The sequence below is a fragment of the Pseudoliparis swirei genome, chromosome 17, assembly GCF_029220125.1.
Source record: "Pseudoliparis swirei isolate HS2019 ecotype Mariana Trench chromosome 17, NWPU_hadal_v1, whole genome shotgun sequence".
NCBI lineage: Eukaryota > Metazoa > Chordata > Actinopteri > Perciformes > Liparidae > Pseudoliparis > Pseudoliparis swirei.
The window spans coordinates 9,492,489-9,510,254 of NC_079404.1; the positions used below are offsets into that span (position 1 = coordinate 9,492,489).

At 42.2% G+C, this 17,766-nt stretch overlaps 1 protein-coding gene across 1 annotated transcript; it reads left to right on the forward strand.

Moving 5' to 3' along the window:
• The first annotated feature begins 5,488 nt into the window (after window positions 1–5,488).
• Window positions 5,489–15,850, forward strand: tmem87b (transmembrane protein 87B). The gene is made up of 19 exons (XM_056435225.1): window positions 5,489–6,014; window positions 6,939–6,999; window positions 7,094–7,185; window positions 7,277–7,411; window positions 7,513–7,566; window positions 7,740–7,908; window positions 8,181–8,242; window positions 8,636–8,819; window positions 8,910–9,009; window positions 9,129–9,222; window positions 10,262–10,333; window positions 11,157–11,265; window positions 11,419–11,477; window positions 11,577–11,680; window positions 11,762–11,835; window positions 11,948–12,018; window positions 13,166–13,218; window positions 13,316–13,346; window positions 14,049–15,850. Exons 1-19 carry the CDS (start codon window positions 5,865–5,867, stop codon window positions 14,088–14,090), a joined length of 1,716 nt encoding a protein of 571 aa, XP_056291200.1. The 5' UTR covers window positions 5,489–5,864; the 3' UTR covers window positions 14,091–15,850.
• Window positions 15,851–17,766: the final 1,916 nt, after the last annotated feature.

A 17,766-nucleotide genomic window follows, 5' to 3' on the forward strand; every position in this document is an offset into this window, starting at 1 on the left:
TTGTTGTTGTGTATTTTATTCAGTCAATCAAATACAAAACTATATTATTCTATATAATATACAAAACAGAAAGACTGAAAAGGTATAGGTAGAAGAAAAAATGCTTATATATTCCTATCCTAAATTAATATCAAATAAATCAGAAAATGTATGTAAAATAAAGAAAAAATAACAAAGAAAATAAAAAATAAAACAATATATATATACATACATATATATATACATACATATATATACATATGCATGCATATATACACATACACACATACATACAGACATACTTTCACATACTGTACATCTTCCATATAAATAAATGTTACATTACATTACATTGAGCAGACGCTTTTATCCAAAGCGACTTACAATAAGTGCATTTCAACCGAGAGTATAAACAAAGAACAACAAGAATACAGGAAGTGACATTTCCTCAACATAGTCGAACAACAAAAGTACCACAATAAGAGCTATTTAAGTGCCACTGAAGTGCAAATCTGTGTTTTAATCCAGATATAGTCGGAAAAGGTGTGTTTTCAGTCTCCGGCGGAAGATGTAGAGACTTTCTGCTGTCCTGGTGTCAGTGGGGAGCTCGTTCCACCACTGAGGAGCCAGGACAGCAAACAGTCTGGATGGAGAGTGATTAGCTCGAGGTGCAGGAGTCACAAGTCGGTTGGCTGTTGCCGAGCGGAGCGAACGCGCCGGGGTGTACGGTGTGACCATATCCCGGATGTAGACGGGGCCCGATCCGTTCAGAGCACGGTACGCCAGAACCAGTGTTTTGAAGCGGATGCGGGCAGCCACCGGTAACCAGTGGAGAGCGGAGGAGCGGAGTGGTGTGGGTGAATTTCGGGAGGCTGAAGACCAGTCGAGCTGCTGCATTCTGGATGAGCTGCAGAGGTCGGATGGCCTTAGCAGGTAGACCAGCCAGGAGGGAGTTGCAGTAGTCAAGGCGTGAAATGACCAGAGCCTGGACCAGAACCTACGCCGCCTTCTGAGTAAGAAGAGGACGTATTCTCCTGATGTTGTGCAGCATGTACCTACAGGAACGCGTCGTCGCAGTGATGTTGGCCGTCAGGGAGAGTCGACTGTCTCGTGTCACCCCGAGGTTCCTGGCAGTCAGGGTAGGGGCCAACACAGAGCTGGTGAAGGTGGTCGTCAGGTCGTGGGTGGGGGAGCCTTTCCCTGGAAGGAATAGTAGCTCGGTCTTGTCGGGGTTGATTTTCAGGTGGTGAGCAGACATCCACTGAGAGATGTCGGTCAGACAGGCAGAGAGTCGCGCCGCCACCTGTGTTTCGGTCACATTAATCACATTTATAACTCTCAAGAATTGTTCTATAAATAATTCTCTTGAAAACCAAAAAGGAGTTCACCATTCTTACATCCATTTCAACATTAGTCCAAAATTGGACTCCTCCAACAGAAATACATCTTCTTTTAATCCCTTTTTTAGCCTTTTGTACAGTAAACTTACAAACATCTCTCAAATCCACATCAACTCTAGTAAGACCGAGTGGTGGACTTCCGCCGTGGTAAACGCACTCCTCCGGTACCAGTGAGCATCCAGGGACTGGACATTGAGATTGTAAAATCTTATAAGTACCTGGGTGTTCACCTGAAACACAAACTGGACTGGGCTGACCACGCACATGCACTCTATCAAAAGGGACAGAGCACTCTATCTGCTGAGGAGACTGAGGTCCTTTGGAGTGCAGGGAGCACTGCTGAAGACCTTCTTGGACTCTGTGGTGGCATCAGCCATCTTCTATGGAGTGGTCTTCTGGAGCAGCAGCAGCAGCATGGCAGCGGCTGACAGGAAGAGGCTGAACAAGCTGCTAAAGAAGGCCAGCAGCGTGCTGGGTGTCCTCTGGATACTGTGGAGGTGGTGGGGGACGGGAGGCTGATGGCAAAGCTCTCGTCTCTGATGAACCACGCCTCCCACCCCATGCATGACACTCTCAGCTCTGCACAGCTCCTTCAGCCACCGGCTGATTCCTCCCCGGTGTCTGAGGGAGAGGTAGCACAAGTCCTTCCTTCCTGCTGCTGTCAGGCTGCACAACACACTGCAGTAGATCGCTGGCGATCCTGGCAAACTCGGCACTTTAATTTACTCAGCACTTGACTTTATTTTCCCCCTGCATATTTAGTATTAGTATTTTGTTTTATATTTATTTTCATTGATGCTCTGATGTGCACCGCTGCTGTGATTTTTGAAATGTCCCCAGTGTGGGACAAATAAAGGAATATCATATCATATCACATATATATATATATATATATATATATATATATATATATATATATATGTGTATATGTATCTGCAACTAATTATACAATTTATATATATATATATTTGTATTTTTAAAATTTATTATATATGCATATAACCATTATATATATATATATATATATATATATATATATATATATATTAGTCTGTGGCAAGTGCCGCTAGGTGCCAGTACTCAGCGACAACTCAGCGGCAAGTGCCGCTAGGTGCCTGTACAGCGACAACTCAGTGGCGTGTTTGCGAGGAGTCGCCGACAGCAACACTCAAGTGCCAGGACAGCAGCAAGCGAACAACACTCGCGAGAAGCTGTGGGTGGAACAACCATTGTTGTTACGACAGATCAGCTGCCGTTAATCAGTTTTATGATCATAGAATGGAGGAGCTGCAGGTTTTTTCTTTTGTCAAGTGTACAAATAGATAGATCATGTATTTCTTTCGACTTACTTACAATATGCAATAGGATATTGCTGTACAATACTGCTGTACTATATTGAATATTGTTTTGCTACTAGCCTACGTTTCACTTCGTAATATATTACACTTATATACCATGATATGTATAATGTACCCGCCTTTCTTTAATAAAAATATATACATATACAGGCACGTGCACAGATAGAGCCCTAGTGGTGCTCAAGCACCAGCCCCTTTGCCCTGGATGAGTAAAGTGCCCTTTTTGCTGGAGACAATTTTTTTTTATTCATCCGTATTTAAGAATAAAAGTTACTCTTTCTGTCATCAAGTCCCCCCCAAATGTGTTTTAATATCCGACGGGGCATTTATCTGAGTTCTTGTGAGAATTTCGCCTAGACTCGCTCCGCGGCGCTCACGAGCCCCCCCCCCCCCCCCTCCTCTCCCTCCCTCCTCCACTTCCTCCTCCGCGCAGTGCTCCTCCCGCCACCGAACGGGTGCACCTCCTTCTCTGACCCGCAGCACCAGACACACAGGTCATGACGGTGTTTGTCCCCTAACGTTGTTTTGTGATAAATCAACCACAACATTAGCGCTGCTGAAAACATGACGTCACAACTGGTCCGTCGTTTCCTAAAAAAATAAACAAACAAAAACTCCTTGATTTCAAAGCCTCTACCAGCTGTTTACTGACGTTAGTTATGTTTAGAGAATAGAGAGAAGAGAATAGAGAGAAGAGAAGAGAGAGAAGAGAGAGAGGAGAGAGAGAGAGAGAGAGAGAATTCTTATTCCGGTCTATTCAACAGGGGCTAGTCTAGGATTTGCGTGGCCAGACTGAAAAAAAAATCATAAGGCCTCTCTTGTTCAGAGGACCGGGCAAAATGTGGAGGTGGGCCGTATCCGGCCCGTGGGCCTTAGTTTGAGGACCACTGCTCTTGGCTGTTGATGTCTATCAATATCGCTCATTTTGAAAATGACGTAAGAGGGCAATACGGATCTGTATCAGACCAGCGAGGAGGGCAATACGTGGCTGGCATGACGCCCAATCAGAACGCTTGTACTGTTGTTGCTATATAATAATTCATCTTTATTCATAAAGAAAATGTAAGCTAGCTGTCTGATGCTGCCAGAGGAAACGCAGGTCGAGGATGTATTGCATCATCAGTGTATTGAAGCTTATGCTTCAACTCTGTCAGAATTTTTTTTTGGCATTGGGTGCCCTTTTTTTTGGTTTGAGCACCTGCCCCCCAAAATGTCTGTGCACGTGCCTGTACATATATATATATATAATTTATTGTTTTACCATGTCATACTGTTATACCGCCATGAAATTCTACTTCGAGGAGATGCCATTGTTAGTCTAAAGTTTAACACTGGAGGATCAGGTATGAATTTGTCGTGCTTCCCCTTTATGAGCTCATCTAGAGGTCATTCAGCCTGGTCAGTAGATGACATGTTTTGTGAACATGTCGGCACTTTAGCTGTTGGTCTTTAAACTGTAAAGAAATTCAAGTTTCAGTGATTCATGTTCTATACAGTCTTTAACAGTTAGCAAATTTCCGACTGGATGGCACCACAGTACAACTATATAGATTCTAATTAACTGGAGGATACCCTTTAAAAAAAGTGTTGCTGAGTTACATTTCACAAAGATGTTTTATTGCGAAGAGCACCACATCACATTTTCTCCGTGTCCCACTCCAATCTCAGAAACGCCAGCCGGCCAATTAAACCCCCATCCCAAAACAAAAACTCTTCGGATCTACACGATTCATGTAATTTACGTAAGTCACCTATTTTGGTTTCAAAACGGCGAATTTCGCCGAAAGGTGAGGGATTGTCATGCCTGTATTATAATCTAAACACAATTTAACCGCTCATTGGCTCGGGGTCAAGGAGCAAGCGACTCAGACTCCTCCACCACCTTAAAGGGGGAGGAGGAGAAAATAAGAACCCGTGCACGTTTTTTGAGATTCGTCATCCACCGGAGATGTGGATCAACGTGAAGTTCGGCCAACTCCACCCGAGTCCCGCCAGCTCAACCCGGACACAAGGCTCCAGCATGTTGACGGGAATCATACATACTGGTGGCCAGTGCCGCTGCTAGCCATGTTGGTGCCCTAAGCATAACTCCTTCGTGATGCCCCCCCCTCCCCCCCCCCCCCTCCTGAGATAGGAAAGGGCACCCACGGCGAGGGGGGGACACACACCATCGTAGCTTTTTTTGAGAAATTTACTATATCTCTTGTTCTGCCTGTTTTGTGATATACATGCCTAAAAGGTGCCTAATATTTCTATACTGAAATAATATCGTCATTATAATTATTATAAATATGATTTTTTTAGTTTTTGGTGCCCACTCAGGACTTGGTGCCCTACGCACAGCGCGTAGTGCGCGTTATGGGAGCGGCGGCACTGCTGGTGGCCCTCGGGGGCCACTGCCTCTCCAGGATACTACAGAGGCACCAGTCCTGTGTTCCTGCGAGTTCTAGGGTACACATCCAACACAGACACTCCGGAGACCATCACGTCCAGTCCCGGCCGCTCCTGCACCGTCAGGACACTGTTCAGTATCTGGCCGACCTCATTGCCGATGGAGGTCACCCAGAGAGCTGTCCCCCTGCAGTGGCCGGCCAGCTTCTTTGTGATCTGTAATGTGACGGCAGTGATCTTTAAGATTACACTTCTTTTTACACATTATCTACATCGGTATGGGAAAGTAGATTTATTACACATTCTAAATTTATAATACAAGGGGATGAAGGAGGAGCAGGGCTGCTGATCCTTGACTTCAGTACACTTATTTGACAGCTACACTTTGCAGAGAAACATTTGACATGTTCCACAACTACGCGTTACTTTTATAAAACATGAAGCATTTTAAAGAGTGAACAATGATACCCAACAATACATAGGACGTGTTAAATTGCTTTCAACTGCACAGCATGCTACATTTAAATACAGCTCACATATTTATGAATCAGTGTCAATAATCCAACAGAATAAAATATTATATTGAACTTTGAAATGAGGCAATCTGCATGATACATACTTATTTTATAGTTTTTGTATTACTAATACGTCTGAACCAGTAAAGACACTCAGGTTCAGACTCACAACGCAGCTGCGGCGCCGCCTGCAGGGCAGTGATGCTCAGTCCCACACCGACATGGCTGCTGCTGTCAGGATGGGGACGTGGAGCTGTCCGACCAGAGGAGTCCTCTACCTCTGGGCAGTCCTCTTTATACTTTCACTCGGTGCTATACATGCAGTCAACGCAGCACCGGAGACCGGGCTTTGGAAAATCACAGTTTTTAATGTGAGTATTTTTATTTTTTTGACCGGAAACACTGGAAACACTGCAGCACCGGTTAGCTAACTTGGGCTACATTAGCCTCTGATTCTCGTTGTGCTCGCTGCAGTCGTGTCCTCTGCCCTGCCTTCACCGTGTCGCGGTCACCACTCGTGACTTGGGCGTGTTGTCCTTCATAAAGAAAGATGAAGTGTGCAAAGAGCAGCGGGTGTTTCCATTAGCATGCGCCCCGTGGAGAAGGACAGACGTCGGCTAACTAACTAGCTGGCTACAGCTGCCCACACACTCTTTGTAGTTTGACTGAGTTCCCCGAGACAAGCTGTACGTATCTCGGCCTGATCTCCTTATCACCACACAGTATTGCTGCTATATACACGGAAACACACCCCGCAAGTTGCGTTACAATCAAGTGCTTGTGCTGTGGAGTCCCTCCCTTTTCTCTGTCAGTGTTGAGACAGTTTTCAGACTCCATCCGTAGAGAACTTTAGAAAGCCTTGATCAATAATTTAAGTATCGAGACGTTTCAAATCCCCTCTGTTATATCTATCTCTATATCTAGTTGCACTGACTTGGTGTGTTGACCTGGGCATGGTGCCGCCTCGAGAGATCACCAGTTTGTTACAGACAGACAGGCAGGCAGGAAGACAGGCAGACAGGCAGGCAGGAAGACAGACAGGCAGACAGGCAGGCAGAGGTGGGCGGGCCGGTGTTATGGACAATATTACAGTTTCTGATTCTCCAGAACCATGGGCCTCTTCGCTGCTTGACAATCACAGAAAAAGTTGCGTTTGAACCGGTACTCGGCACTGAGCCCCATCCCTCCTAAATGATTAGTATGTTTACATTTATTCTGAACTAATTTCTGTAATCAATAGGAACACATTCATTTCTTTGCCCTCCAGCTCACAAACTTATTAATCTTTCCTGCAGACCTCAAGACCACTGCTGTTAAGAAAATCCATGTATAAAAACACAGACATTGAATTGAAAGGTAAGACGTAAAAAAAAAATCGATGATGACTTATTAAAAAATTTGCCCATTTTTGCCCCTTGTGTTTCTCATCAATCATGTCCCTATCTTTTAGTTGTGCGTTTTGGCTGTCCTGAGGACATGACCTTCTCTATTCACTGGTATTTAAAATACTACCCCTGTCACAATGAATTCAACAATATTGAAGTAAGTACATAAGCCTAATCTGATACTAATTATCTGACAATCTAGCCGTTATTGTTTCTGAAAGCTGAGTTGTAACTGTCATTGTCTGAAGGAAATGTATGGGAGAACACCTCTGAGTCGTGGGGAGGGCCTGGATCCAAATCCTCTCGGACAAGGGGAGTTCATCGAACACAAACACGGCCCCGTACAATGTAGCAATGCGCTGCACTCCTTCCCAATGCTCAAAGTAGGTTTCTTACTTTACTCGCCTCAGTACTGTGTCAAACAGACACGCACATCTTGGCATTTATTATCTCTCAACGTCCAGTAACTGTCTGTGTTTTTCAGAAAGCCAAGGCAGATGCACGTACAGTCAGTCCACCGGTTGAGAGTGAAGTGCCTGTAAGAAAACATAAACACTCTTTTTTAATTTAATTGAATAGTGTAAGTTAAAGTAGTCAAAGATACTAAAAAGTAAGATAATTAACGTAACCTGACAGTTTTCTGTGTCTTTAGTGTGTTGTTTCTTACACAAAAATAGTATGACATGGAATGAACCTATTCTTATCCTGCAGGAAGAAAATGACTCCAAATGGATTACTGAGGAGTTCGACAGCAGCAGCAACTCCAGCAGCAGCGTGAATATCCAAGACAACGTCATAGCCACAACGTGGAAGGACGGGCCCTACTTACTGGTTGTAAAAATTGTGTCCAGTAAACAGGATGCCAATTGGAATTTAACAGGTGAGATTATTTTTTTTACAGATAATCATGTGCACATAAAATATGGTGTCTAGAGGAACTTAAACACCCTATATTATTCTGCATAGAAATGCAGTTCAAAGCATGGATTGGTTGGTGGTGCAATAATGTGCAAAATGTACTTCGCTAATCAGAACATGGCTCATAAATGCAAAGATGGTTTTGCAGCCAAAAATGAAGTCGTCAACCAGAAAACAAACAAACAAGTTAATGTGTTTTGAATATGTGTGTAATGGTTGGATTTTATTTTCCAGTTGATGTGGTGATGAAAGGCAGCCATGGCTACATTTCTATCACCGAATGGCCTCTCATGATTGTAAGTAGAAAACCTTTTGTGATTTAAGTTGCGTGAGAAATATATGTACATTTATATTATGTGGCCATGATACTAGCTATTATGGGGTTTTTAATAGACACTCTTTTTGGTTTGTGCAAATTAGTAGTGACGCAAGAGTCAAAAGATTTAGTTTGCTGCTTTTAAAGCGACAGTTCACCTAAAATACAGTCAGCGCTGGTTCTCCCAGTACAGTACACTCCAGGGAATTGAGAAGATTGGATAAACTCAAGAGCAACATCTGACCCTAAATCCAAGCGAATCATGCTGAAGCTGAACAAGTAGTCTGCAACAACAACAAAAAAGAAAGAAAAACATGTGGGATGACTGCTTCCATATGTGTTTATACACTAACCCCTCACTGTCTGTTTGTAGTTCTACATGGTGATGTGCATAGTGTACATCTTCTACGCCCTGCTGTGGTTTATCTGGGCAGCGTGCTACTGGAAGGATCTGCTGAGGATCCAGTTTTGGATAGCGGGGGTCATATTCCTCGGCATGGTGGAAAAAGCTGTCTTCTGTGCGGAATATGAAAATACTAATACTGTAGGCTCTGCTTGTGAGTGTCTCTAGACCGTCAATACCATTGAGATAGTCAAATGTTTGGTATTGTAAATGTAATGTATTCACCGGTCTCTGTTGCCTTCAGCTCCAGGCTTGTTGATCTTTGCCGAGCTGGTTTCTGCCCTCAAGAGGATCTTGGCTCGATTGCTCGTCATCATCGTCAGCCTTGGCTATGGCATTGTGAAGTATGTGAACATGTGTTTGAACACAAACCTGCTCCTTGTTTGTTAATTTAAAAGCCCCAAATTATTGTAAAAAAAAATCGGGCCATTCACCTTTTTTCTTTTTGTCTGTATTGTTTTAGGCCTCGCCTGGGACAAGTGATGCACCGGGTAGTGGGCCTTGGAATCCTCTACTTTGCCTTCGCTAGCATTGAAGGTGTCCTGAGGATTACTGGGGTGAGTTGTCATAAGAAAATGGAGATCAGTCACTGCCAATGTCAACAAAAAGATATGACACAAAAGTTAAGATTTTAATTTCTTATCAACAATCATAAAAATCCAAAGATATTTACCACAATTTGAATCGGAGGAATCCAATGTATTGTTAAAATATGCCGCATCAAGTTTATTGTACAGCCGTACGATGTGCAGCTGTCTTCTCGTTACGCATCGAGAAATAAAGGTACACATTTATACGATTAGCAATTTTCTGTAAGCATTACTCGATCGCCTTATTTTCAGCAACACTGTTGCTTTTTTCTCTTAATATTTTATTTTCTTCATAGCTATCCATAGTAATGACATGTTCCTCTTGAGCGAAGTAGGCGGCACGATACCGTTCCATTTGGTTTGGTGGAAGATTCTAATGACGAGCGCCACGCCCCATTTCATGGGAACACACACAGACCCAAATGAAGAAACCAGAGAAAGTGGATAACCACCGTCATGACACCCTTTAACTCTGAACGGGGTTTTAGTTGAGCCAGCTAACACTAAGAAGACCTTCGTGGCCTTGGAATGCAACACTCACTGAGTTGCCAAATCTGCTGACCTTGAGAAAGTATCTGATAATCAAGAGTCGAGTCATTATTAAATAATTAAGAATTAGCAGGACTGTATTAAAGCATCGTGGTTTGTTGTCAGATTGAGATTTGAAATGAAACTAATGTAAAAATTTGTATTATTCTTGATTTATTGGCGTGCCAAAAATCAAGGGTCGAGACAATGGCCCTGCTCTCATTTCAGCTATTGTTCTGGCTGTTTTGGATGCCTGTGCCATCTGGTTCATATCCTTTCAGTGTACTGATCAGCAGCAATAATCAGTCGTTAGTATACCCTCACTTGAGCCCTAGTCACTGAGTTTTCTTACCTCTTGGTTTTGATTATTGGTGGTTTCTTCTTTGCACTTTGGTGAATGACTCTATATTTTACTGGCTGCGCTGCCGTCTGTGTCCTCTTCCTTGTCCCTCTGGTCCTGCTCTGTCCTACCTTATAGGCGAAGGACTCTGACTTGGCCCTGCTGGCCAACATTCCCTTGGCTCTGCTTGACTCCTCTCTCTGCTGGTGGATATCCTTTTGTGCACCCACAACCTTTCCCTGTGTGGTTCCCCTCTGCTCCTCGCCGCCTTCACACGACCCCAGTGTAGACCAGGAGAGGTGCATCTCTCTTCCTCCTTTGCCAGGAAAATGAACAGTGAAAGAGCACTTAAAGTACAAGTTGGCTGAGAAAACGAACGGCACCGCATTCCTTATTTATTCTCCACTAAAACGTATAACCACCTTGTGCTTTGTTTTGGTGATTTAACTGCTCTTAAAATCCTCTCATCTCACCGCTTCTTTTCTTGTACAATCAGGTGTTTTTTTGTCTTGGTCTGAGTTGGTAGAAGCGCTGCATTTGCATGCCTACCCACGACCACCCTTTACAGGTGTTCCTGTTTTATATAATATAGTGTGCTACTAGGGTGGACAATATGGATACAATGCTTTATGCTAACATCTTTTAAACATATTTATTATATACTTTAAAATATTAAATACCTATATAAAAGTGAAAGCAGTGAGTTGTTCAAGGCAAAGTTCCCACTCTTTGTCATTATTATTGCGTCACAGTATACATTGTGATATTGCCCATTCCTAAGAAGCACATTAACGGACCTTATTTTAAAAGCAATATGAAAATTCCTCGTAAAATATAAAAATACTGTATACATATATTCCAGTTGTCCACATTATTAGGTAAACCTAGTTAGGATTGGTTAGACATTTACATTATTCCAAATGTAAAGACTTCTTACATCTGTCTGTTTGTTTGTGTGTGTGTGTGGTTCCATTGACTAATTCGTAAGATAGTTAGTATGCAATGCCACGTGTTTACCTTGACTGCCACTAACATCTTTGTCAGCCTGGCACAAACCATCAAGACTCTGAAGCTGAGGAAAAACCCTGTCAAGTTGTCTCTGTACAGGCACTTTACTAACACACTTGTATTTGCTGTCATTGGTGAGTGGGACATCTACACTTTCAATCATAATATTGAAACTCATTGTTTATTATTTCTAGTCGTTTGTGTTTTTATCCGTACTTAACCTGTGAAAACATAAATCCTGAGGAGCACGTGTGTTGTGTCTCAAACGTTTCCCTTATTTCCCTCAGCTTCCATCATTTTCATGGGTTGGATAGCAAAGAAATTTCGGTTTACAGATTGCCAATCTGTGAGTATGGTTTGGATCATTCATCAGTAGTTGTGTTAAAAAACTAAATAAAAGATTAACATTTGATTGATTATTGTTGACCCTTTTCTCTGTTTAAAGGACTGGATTGAGCTGTGGGTAGAAGATGCTTTCTGGAGGTTCTTGTTCTCCGTCATCCTGTTCGTCATAATGTTTTTATGGAGACCGTCTGCAAACAACCAAAGGCAAGAACTACATTAGGACGGTTGACTTCACCAACAGGAATCAAACTGGATACTTTTGTTATTAATCTCACATGTCCACAGGTATGCGTTCACACCTCTCATTGATGACTCTGACGATGAGGAGATTGAGGAATTCATCGCCTCTTCCAACATTGGTACGATAACATGGGGCCGCTGCTTGATCCAGTCCACTGCCAACATGTGGAGTCTCTACTAGTGTTTTTTTACTCATTTAATATTTCTGTCCTACCTCTTCTTTCTTCACAGCTGATGGCATCAAATTGAGATCATCTAAAAGTGAGACAAATGGCTCAGTGAAACCTGCCGAAATAAACCCAGTGAGTAAATTACCGTACATGTCATTTAGCAGACGCTTTTATCCAAAGCAACTTACAATAAATGCATCAACCATGAGTTCAAGCTCAGAACGACAAGAATCAAGAAAGTAACATTTCTTCAAGAAAGTCAAACTACAAAAGCACCAAAAGTACGACCATGAGTACAAGTAATACCAAGAGTACTACCATACGTACAAGTACTACAATGAGTACTACCATACGTACAAGTACTACAATGAGTACTACCATGAGTACAAGTAATACCATGAGTACTACCATGAGTACAAGTAATACAATGGGTACTACCATGAGTACTACCATAAGTACAAGTAATACCATGAGTACTACCATGAGTACAAGTAATACCATGAGTACTACCATGAGTACACGTACTACCATACGTACAAGTACTACCATGGGTACTACAATGAGTACTACCATAAGTACAAGTAATACCAAGAGTACTACCATGAGTACAAGTACTACCATGAGTTCTACCAAGAGTACTACCATATGTACAAGTACTACCAAGAGTACTACCATATGTACAAGTACTACCATGGGTACTACCATAAGTACAAGTACTACCATGAGTACAAGTACTACCATGAGTGCGACCATAAATAAGTGCCATTCAAGTGTAAAACCTGTTTTTATTCAAGTTATAGTCGGAAAATATATATTTGTTAGTTTCCAGCAGAAGCTGTAGAGACTTTCTGCTGTCCTGGTGTCAGTTGGGAGCTCGTTCCACCAATGAGGAGCCAGGACAGCAAACGGTCTTGATTTTGTCGAGTGATTAGCTCGCAGTGACGGAGTCACAAGTCGATTGTCTGTTGCCCAGCGGAGTGAAGTGCTGAGGTGTAAGGCTTGACCATATCCAGAATGTACGGGGCCCGAACCGTTCGCCGCACGGTACGCAAGAACCAATGTTTTGAAGCGGATGCGGGCAGCCAGAGTAACACAACTGTTCTCTTGGTTTGAAATATTTCTGTTTTGATTCGTGTAGTTTATTAAAAATGAAGCGTCCTTGACGAGAGTAGCCGTCCACATTTAGGAAAGGTTGCTGTACAAGTGTCCCGTATTTCAGCAGATGGCAGTATTTACACTTCTTCACACTTTTCTCACCCTCTCTCTTCCACTTTTACAGGAGGAAGACTTGAAGTGGGTGGAGGATAACATTCCGAGCTCTTTCACGGATGTGTAAGCATCCCATCAAATTTAAATGTATTAATCCAGCAAGATGTTTTCATGTAACACATGTGTGACTCTAACGGTCTCCGTTTGTTTGCTTCTGCAGAGCTCTACCAATCCTGCTCGACTCAGACGAGGTAGGAATAACTGTAGAATCTATAAATATATATAATAACACACCTTATTTCTTTAACCAGAAACAGCTGGTCTACACATGTAAAGATGGGTAACTCTGTCCAAAAGCACCAAGAAAGAAAACCTGGCTTGATACTCATTTTGGAGTTACTGTATCGGAGACGAAATGGGGACTGACTTCAGGACTTGGGGACACACAGCTAATTGTTTTGGGGCTTTTATGTATAAGTTTAGTTCATACCTACCTGCATACCTTGATATCAAGCAAATACTTACTGACTGTTCACTCCACCCCGCCCCTGAAGAGGGGAGAGAGAGCTTTGCAACTGAAACAAGGCACCGTCTTCTCTAGTAAGAGCAATGCTCTGCACTTGTGACTGCACCCAGTTTTAACAAGTATGCTCTCCCTGCCAACTAGTGGTGACAACATGCTCTTTCCACAGCCTGTGCTGCAGTGATGTCTCGTGGCCCCTAACTCAATAGCGCCGTGCGATATCACAGCTGGATGTGGTCACGCGTACAAGTAGCTGGCGCGCTGCGCTAGAATGTAATGCGTGACGGGCGTAGCAAGAGTAACTAAGGAGGGGTGTTTCAAACGGTTCATTGTGTCTGGATAATAACGGGCAGTGACATTTGGGTTTTCAGGGGATTTCTTGATAGCCTGGACCATGATGTTTATTTTGTATTTGCATCCCATTTTGCAGGAAATCATGACGACCAGATATGAGATATCAAAGCTGGAGTAAAAAAGATTTCCAGGCGTGGAGGGAGAAGAAGGCAGCTGTCCCTGACTGCAGCAGGGCTTTCTCCAGGATCCCCAGTCGGGTGGTGGTGGTGGTGGTGGTGGTGGTGGTGGTGGACGAGTGCCGTTTAGTTCTTTTAGGGCCTCTTCCCATGCGGCTTCTGCTTGGCGGGCTGGTTTGGGTCACAATTTCAACTTCTCGAGAGCAAAGGACTCTACCAGAGGAACATTGTCTTTTCACTGACCAACTGGCTCACTATTTCACCGGTTCGGATCCGCCTCGAGCCTTTCTTTCCAAAGATAATGTTTTTCATGTTCTATTAAGTACTGTATTCGTTTCGCTTATGTTAATGATTTATTTTATCAGAGAATTATGAACCGTGGGCCTGATGCATGAACATACCCTCACATTAACATTCAGTGTCTTTTTGCGGGTATCTGGACGTTATTGGTTGGTTGTAATAAAACGAGATGCTTATTTATAATGAGGAAATAAGTCGAAAACATTATTTTCTCACTAACACCAAGAATGGCTTATCTGAGATATTTTTGCAGCCATAGGAGGGCAGCACAATTTAACTTGCATTTGTTTCTTTATTAACCACAAACAGGATTTTTTTCTTTTATATCGAAATATCTCAAGCACACTTATTTGTTGCCAACATTAAGAGCCGAGATGAGAAACAAATTCACATACTTTAGATAAAACATTTTGCTCATGCACTTTGAAGTTCAAATCTTTGCCGACATGTAGTTCTTGTACGAGGCCTGAACTGTTCCGGGAGTTGAGAACGATATGAATGAATGTGTTGTTCATGTCTCTGTGTGACGGGGAAGAAGCACAAACTGGATTTTTAATGCAAGTAGATTCAGAAATGTAGAATTGGGGTTTTGCAGCCATGTTTTGAATCTGGATGGGCAGGTTTTATGTGAAATAGGGAGCAATGTCCTGTATGTTAATATGGAGTTAAATAATGTCATTATTTATTTGTAGTTCAAGTGTACTTAAGTTGTTAAACTCCGGTGTGTTTACAACGTGTGCTTCCATGTTGATGCATTTGGACCCTGAACACTTTCACGACGTGTTTGTCCAACAGCAGCGTGTGTTGTATTGCTTTACATTGTTTGCGTTCTTTGCTGGTTAAACAAATACATGTGGTGGTTTCGCAGACTCCCGGAACACATTCATGTTTTGTCAAATAAGTCTTCACTTTTATTTATTCTCTTTAATTAGCTGCCCTGGTGTTTTTGTCGGTGTGGTTTTGGAGTTGGACCTCTGTCGTCATCTTCATGTGTGTTGTTTTGAGTAAATGTAACGGCACGGCTTCCCATATGATGACAACTTGGATAAGTTATGGTTAGCATAAGCACAAGTGGATCACTTGGGACTGATTATGCTGTTCTGGTCTTGGTTGGAAACCTTGACTGATTGTGCTTCTAGAGGCCAGCTGTCCTTCTGTTGTGTAAAGCTGCAGACACTTGCAGTGGACTGCTGTTATTTGTACAGATGGGTCTTGGCTGATTCCTGTTATTGCATAATTCCACAGGTAGAGCGCGGTCTGGATAATATGACTCGTCTTTTTTGGTTTCCTCTCATGGGAGTCACAAAGAACTGGGCTTAAACCTTTCATACCAGCAGTTTTCTTCACTCTTCCTTCTCAGAAAGTGTTTCCACTCATAAAATATTCATCCTACACAGGACACTGTTTGTTTCTTGGTCTATGGTTTTCAGTATTAATTTGGAAATAAAAATGCATATTTTAATATGGTTGTCATTTCTGTTGCATTTATATAATAGTGTTTCTCTCTCAAGCGGTCTTGTTAATACCAGATTCAAGAAGAAATGGGATATTTTAAGGAAAATTATAATATAAACAGAGGACCCAGAGTGACTCAACATTCAATCTATAAGCAATGTGTTTGTCATGTTGACAATCAAGTTATTTTGTGTTTCATTAAACTGGTTAAACCTGTCATTAGAGTCCCATTTTAAAATGACACACTTGTCCAACATGGGCAGCAGTTTATACCAAATGTTGGATTTGTTTTTACCCTTTTCCATTAAAGAAGACATATACTGCAGCAGAGGTATTTAATGTTGGTGTTGTAGTTGAAATACCTCCAGAGCAACTCTACAATTATGAAATGACTAATAAAACCATGATTTATTTGTGGAGACAAACAGAAAAAAATAATTTTAAGAGAATCCCTGTGGGCCCCAGAGAGACCTGGTTATACCATCTGAGCCACTTGCTTCATTCACTCTTTTTTTTTTTTTAAACAGTTTTCATGTATGCTTTTTTGTTTACGCTGATGGTATCAAACAGGATGGTTTTGTCTCAAACATGAATTATTGTGTTACTATATGAAAGATGTGTTGGCCATTTAAAGACTTTCATTCTGCTTTTTATACCATCACATATTTGAACCCACATGAAAGATGACCCACAGGGGACCTCGCTCCTCTCCTGGACAATACAAGGACAGTCAAATTCCTCTGCTGTGCCTTTTTTTCTGGACTAACCTTCCAGCGATGCTCTGGACTCCAAAGTGTTGATGGAGAGCCATACGTAGATGTATAGTGTGCAGGCTGTATCACTTCAATAGGATTTCTGCTTGAATAGGAAAAAGACGTTTCAGGAGGATATGGTGTATATACTGTAGCTGTATGATTTACTTACATTTATTTGTGGTCACTGACGGATCTTTATCAACACCAAAGACAAGACGACACAGAATCTATAGGAACGTAGCGTGCCATCACTTTTTAAAGTTTCAAAACACATTAGCGTTCATCAAACTGGTATTTACTGATGGCATCTGTACTTTTGTGTATATTAATTGAGTGTTTCTGTTATTTTGTCCACTCCTTATGAATGGTGCACTAAAGAGGACGTTTCCACAGAGCCTCAAAGTCACTGTGTTCCTGTGACTGACGTAAAACCAGTGTAAACCACACCATGTGCTGGCTTTGCTTCAAGGCCCTTACTGTTTATTTGTATTGTTACTTTCCAGAAAATGGCTGGTGTTATGTAGCTCAGTGCTCTCCAATTCTCTTCTGCCGCCACAGAATATATAATACATGTGAACATCAAATAGCCCGAGCAGAAGCCTGGAAACATAAGCTGCAATGGGAGCCCTACTGGTTTGGTTACCGGAGGAAATTACTGCCAATAAGGCGTGTTGTCCTTTTCAGAGCAGTGTGTACTGGCGATGTGTTTTCATTCTACCATCCACTCCCTTCTGTAAACATGCAGCGCCTTTATTTTTGTACAATGTAAACCTCTGGATGAATACCTGAGAGAAGAGAACACATGTGGTGGACATTAGTCTCTTCTTTCTCTAACGAGTAGACACACTAAGATATGTTTTTAAAATGTGACAGTCGCTGTTCTTTGTATTGAAGTCAGATAGAAACGCCGTGTGGGAAATGCTGCTTTGCCTTGTATTGTCTGTGAACTTATGCCTCAAGGGTAACATTATAAAACACACATTCTTCCTCTAACGTTTCATCCATCCAGTCAGAGAACCTTTGAGAGCCGTCCAGCGTTCATTCATCAATTATGCGTTGGTTTGAAAACTCACTCCTATTGGTAGAATACTGTAGAATGAAAAAGCACAGCCACATGACATCGCATAGCCCGCTGCTCACCGTCAAGAGAGCTAGTTTGAACAAATAC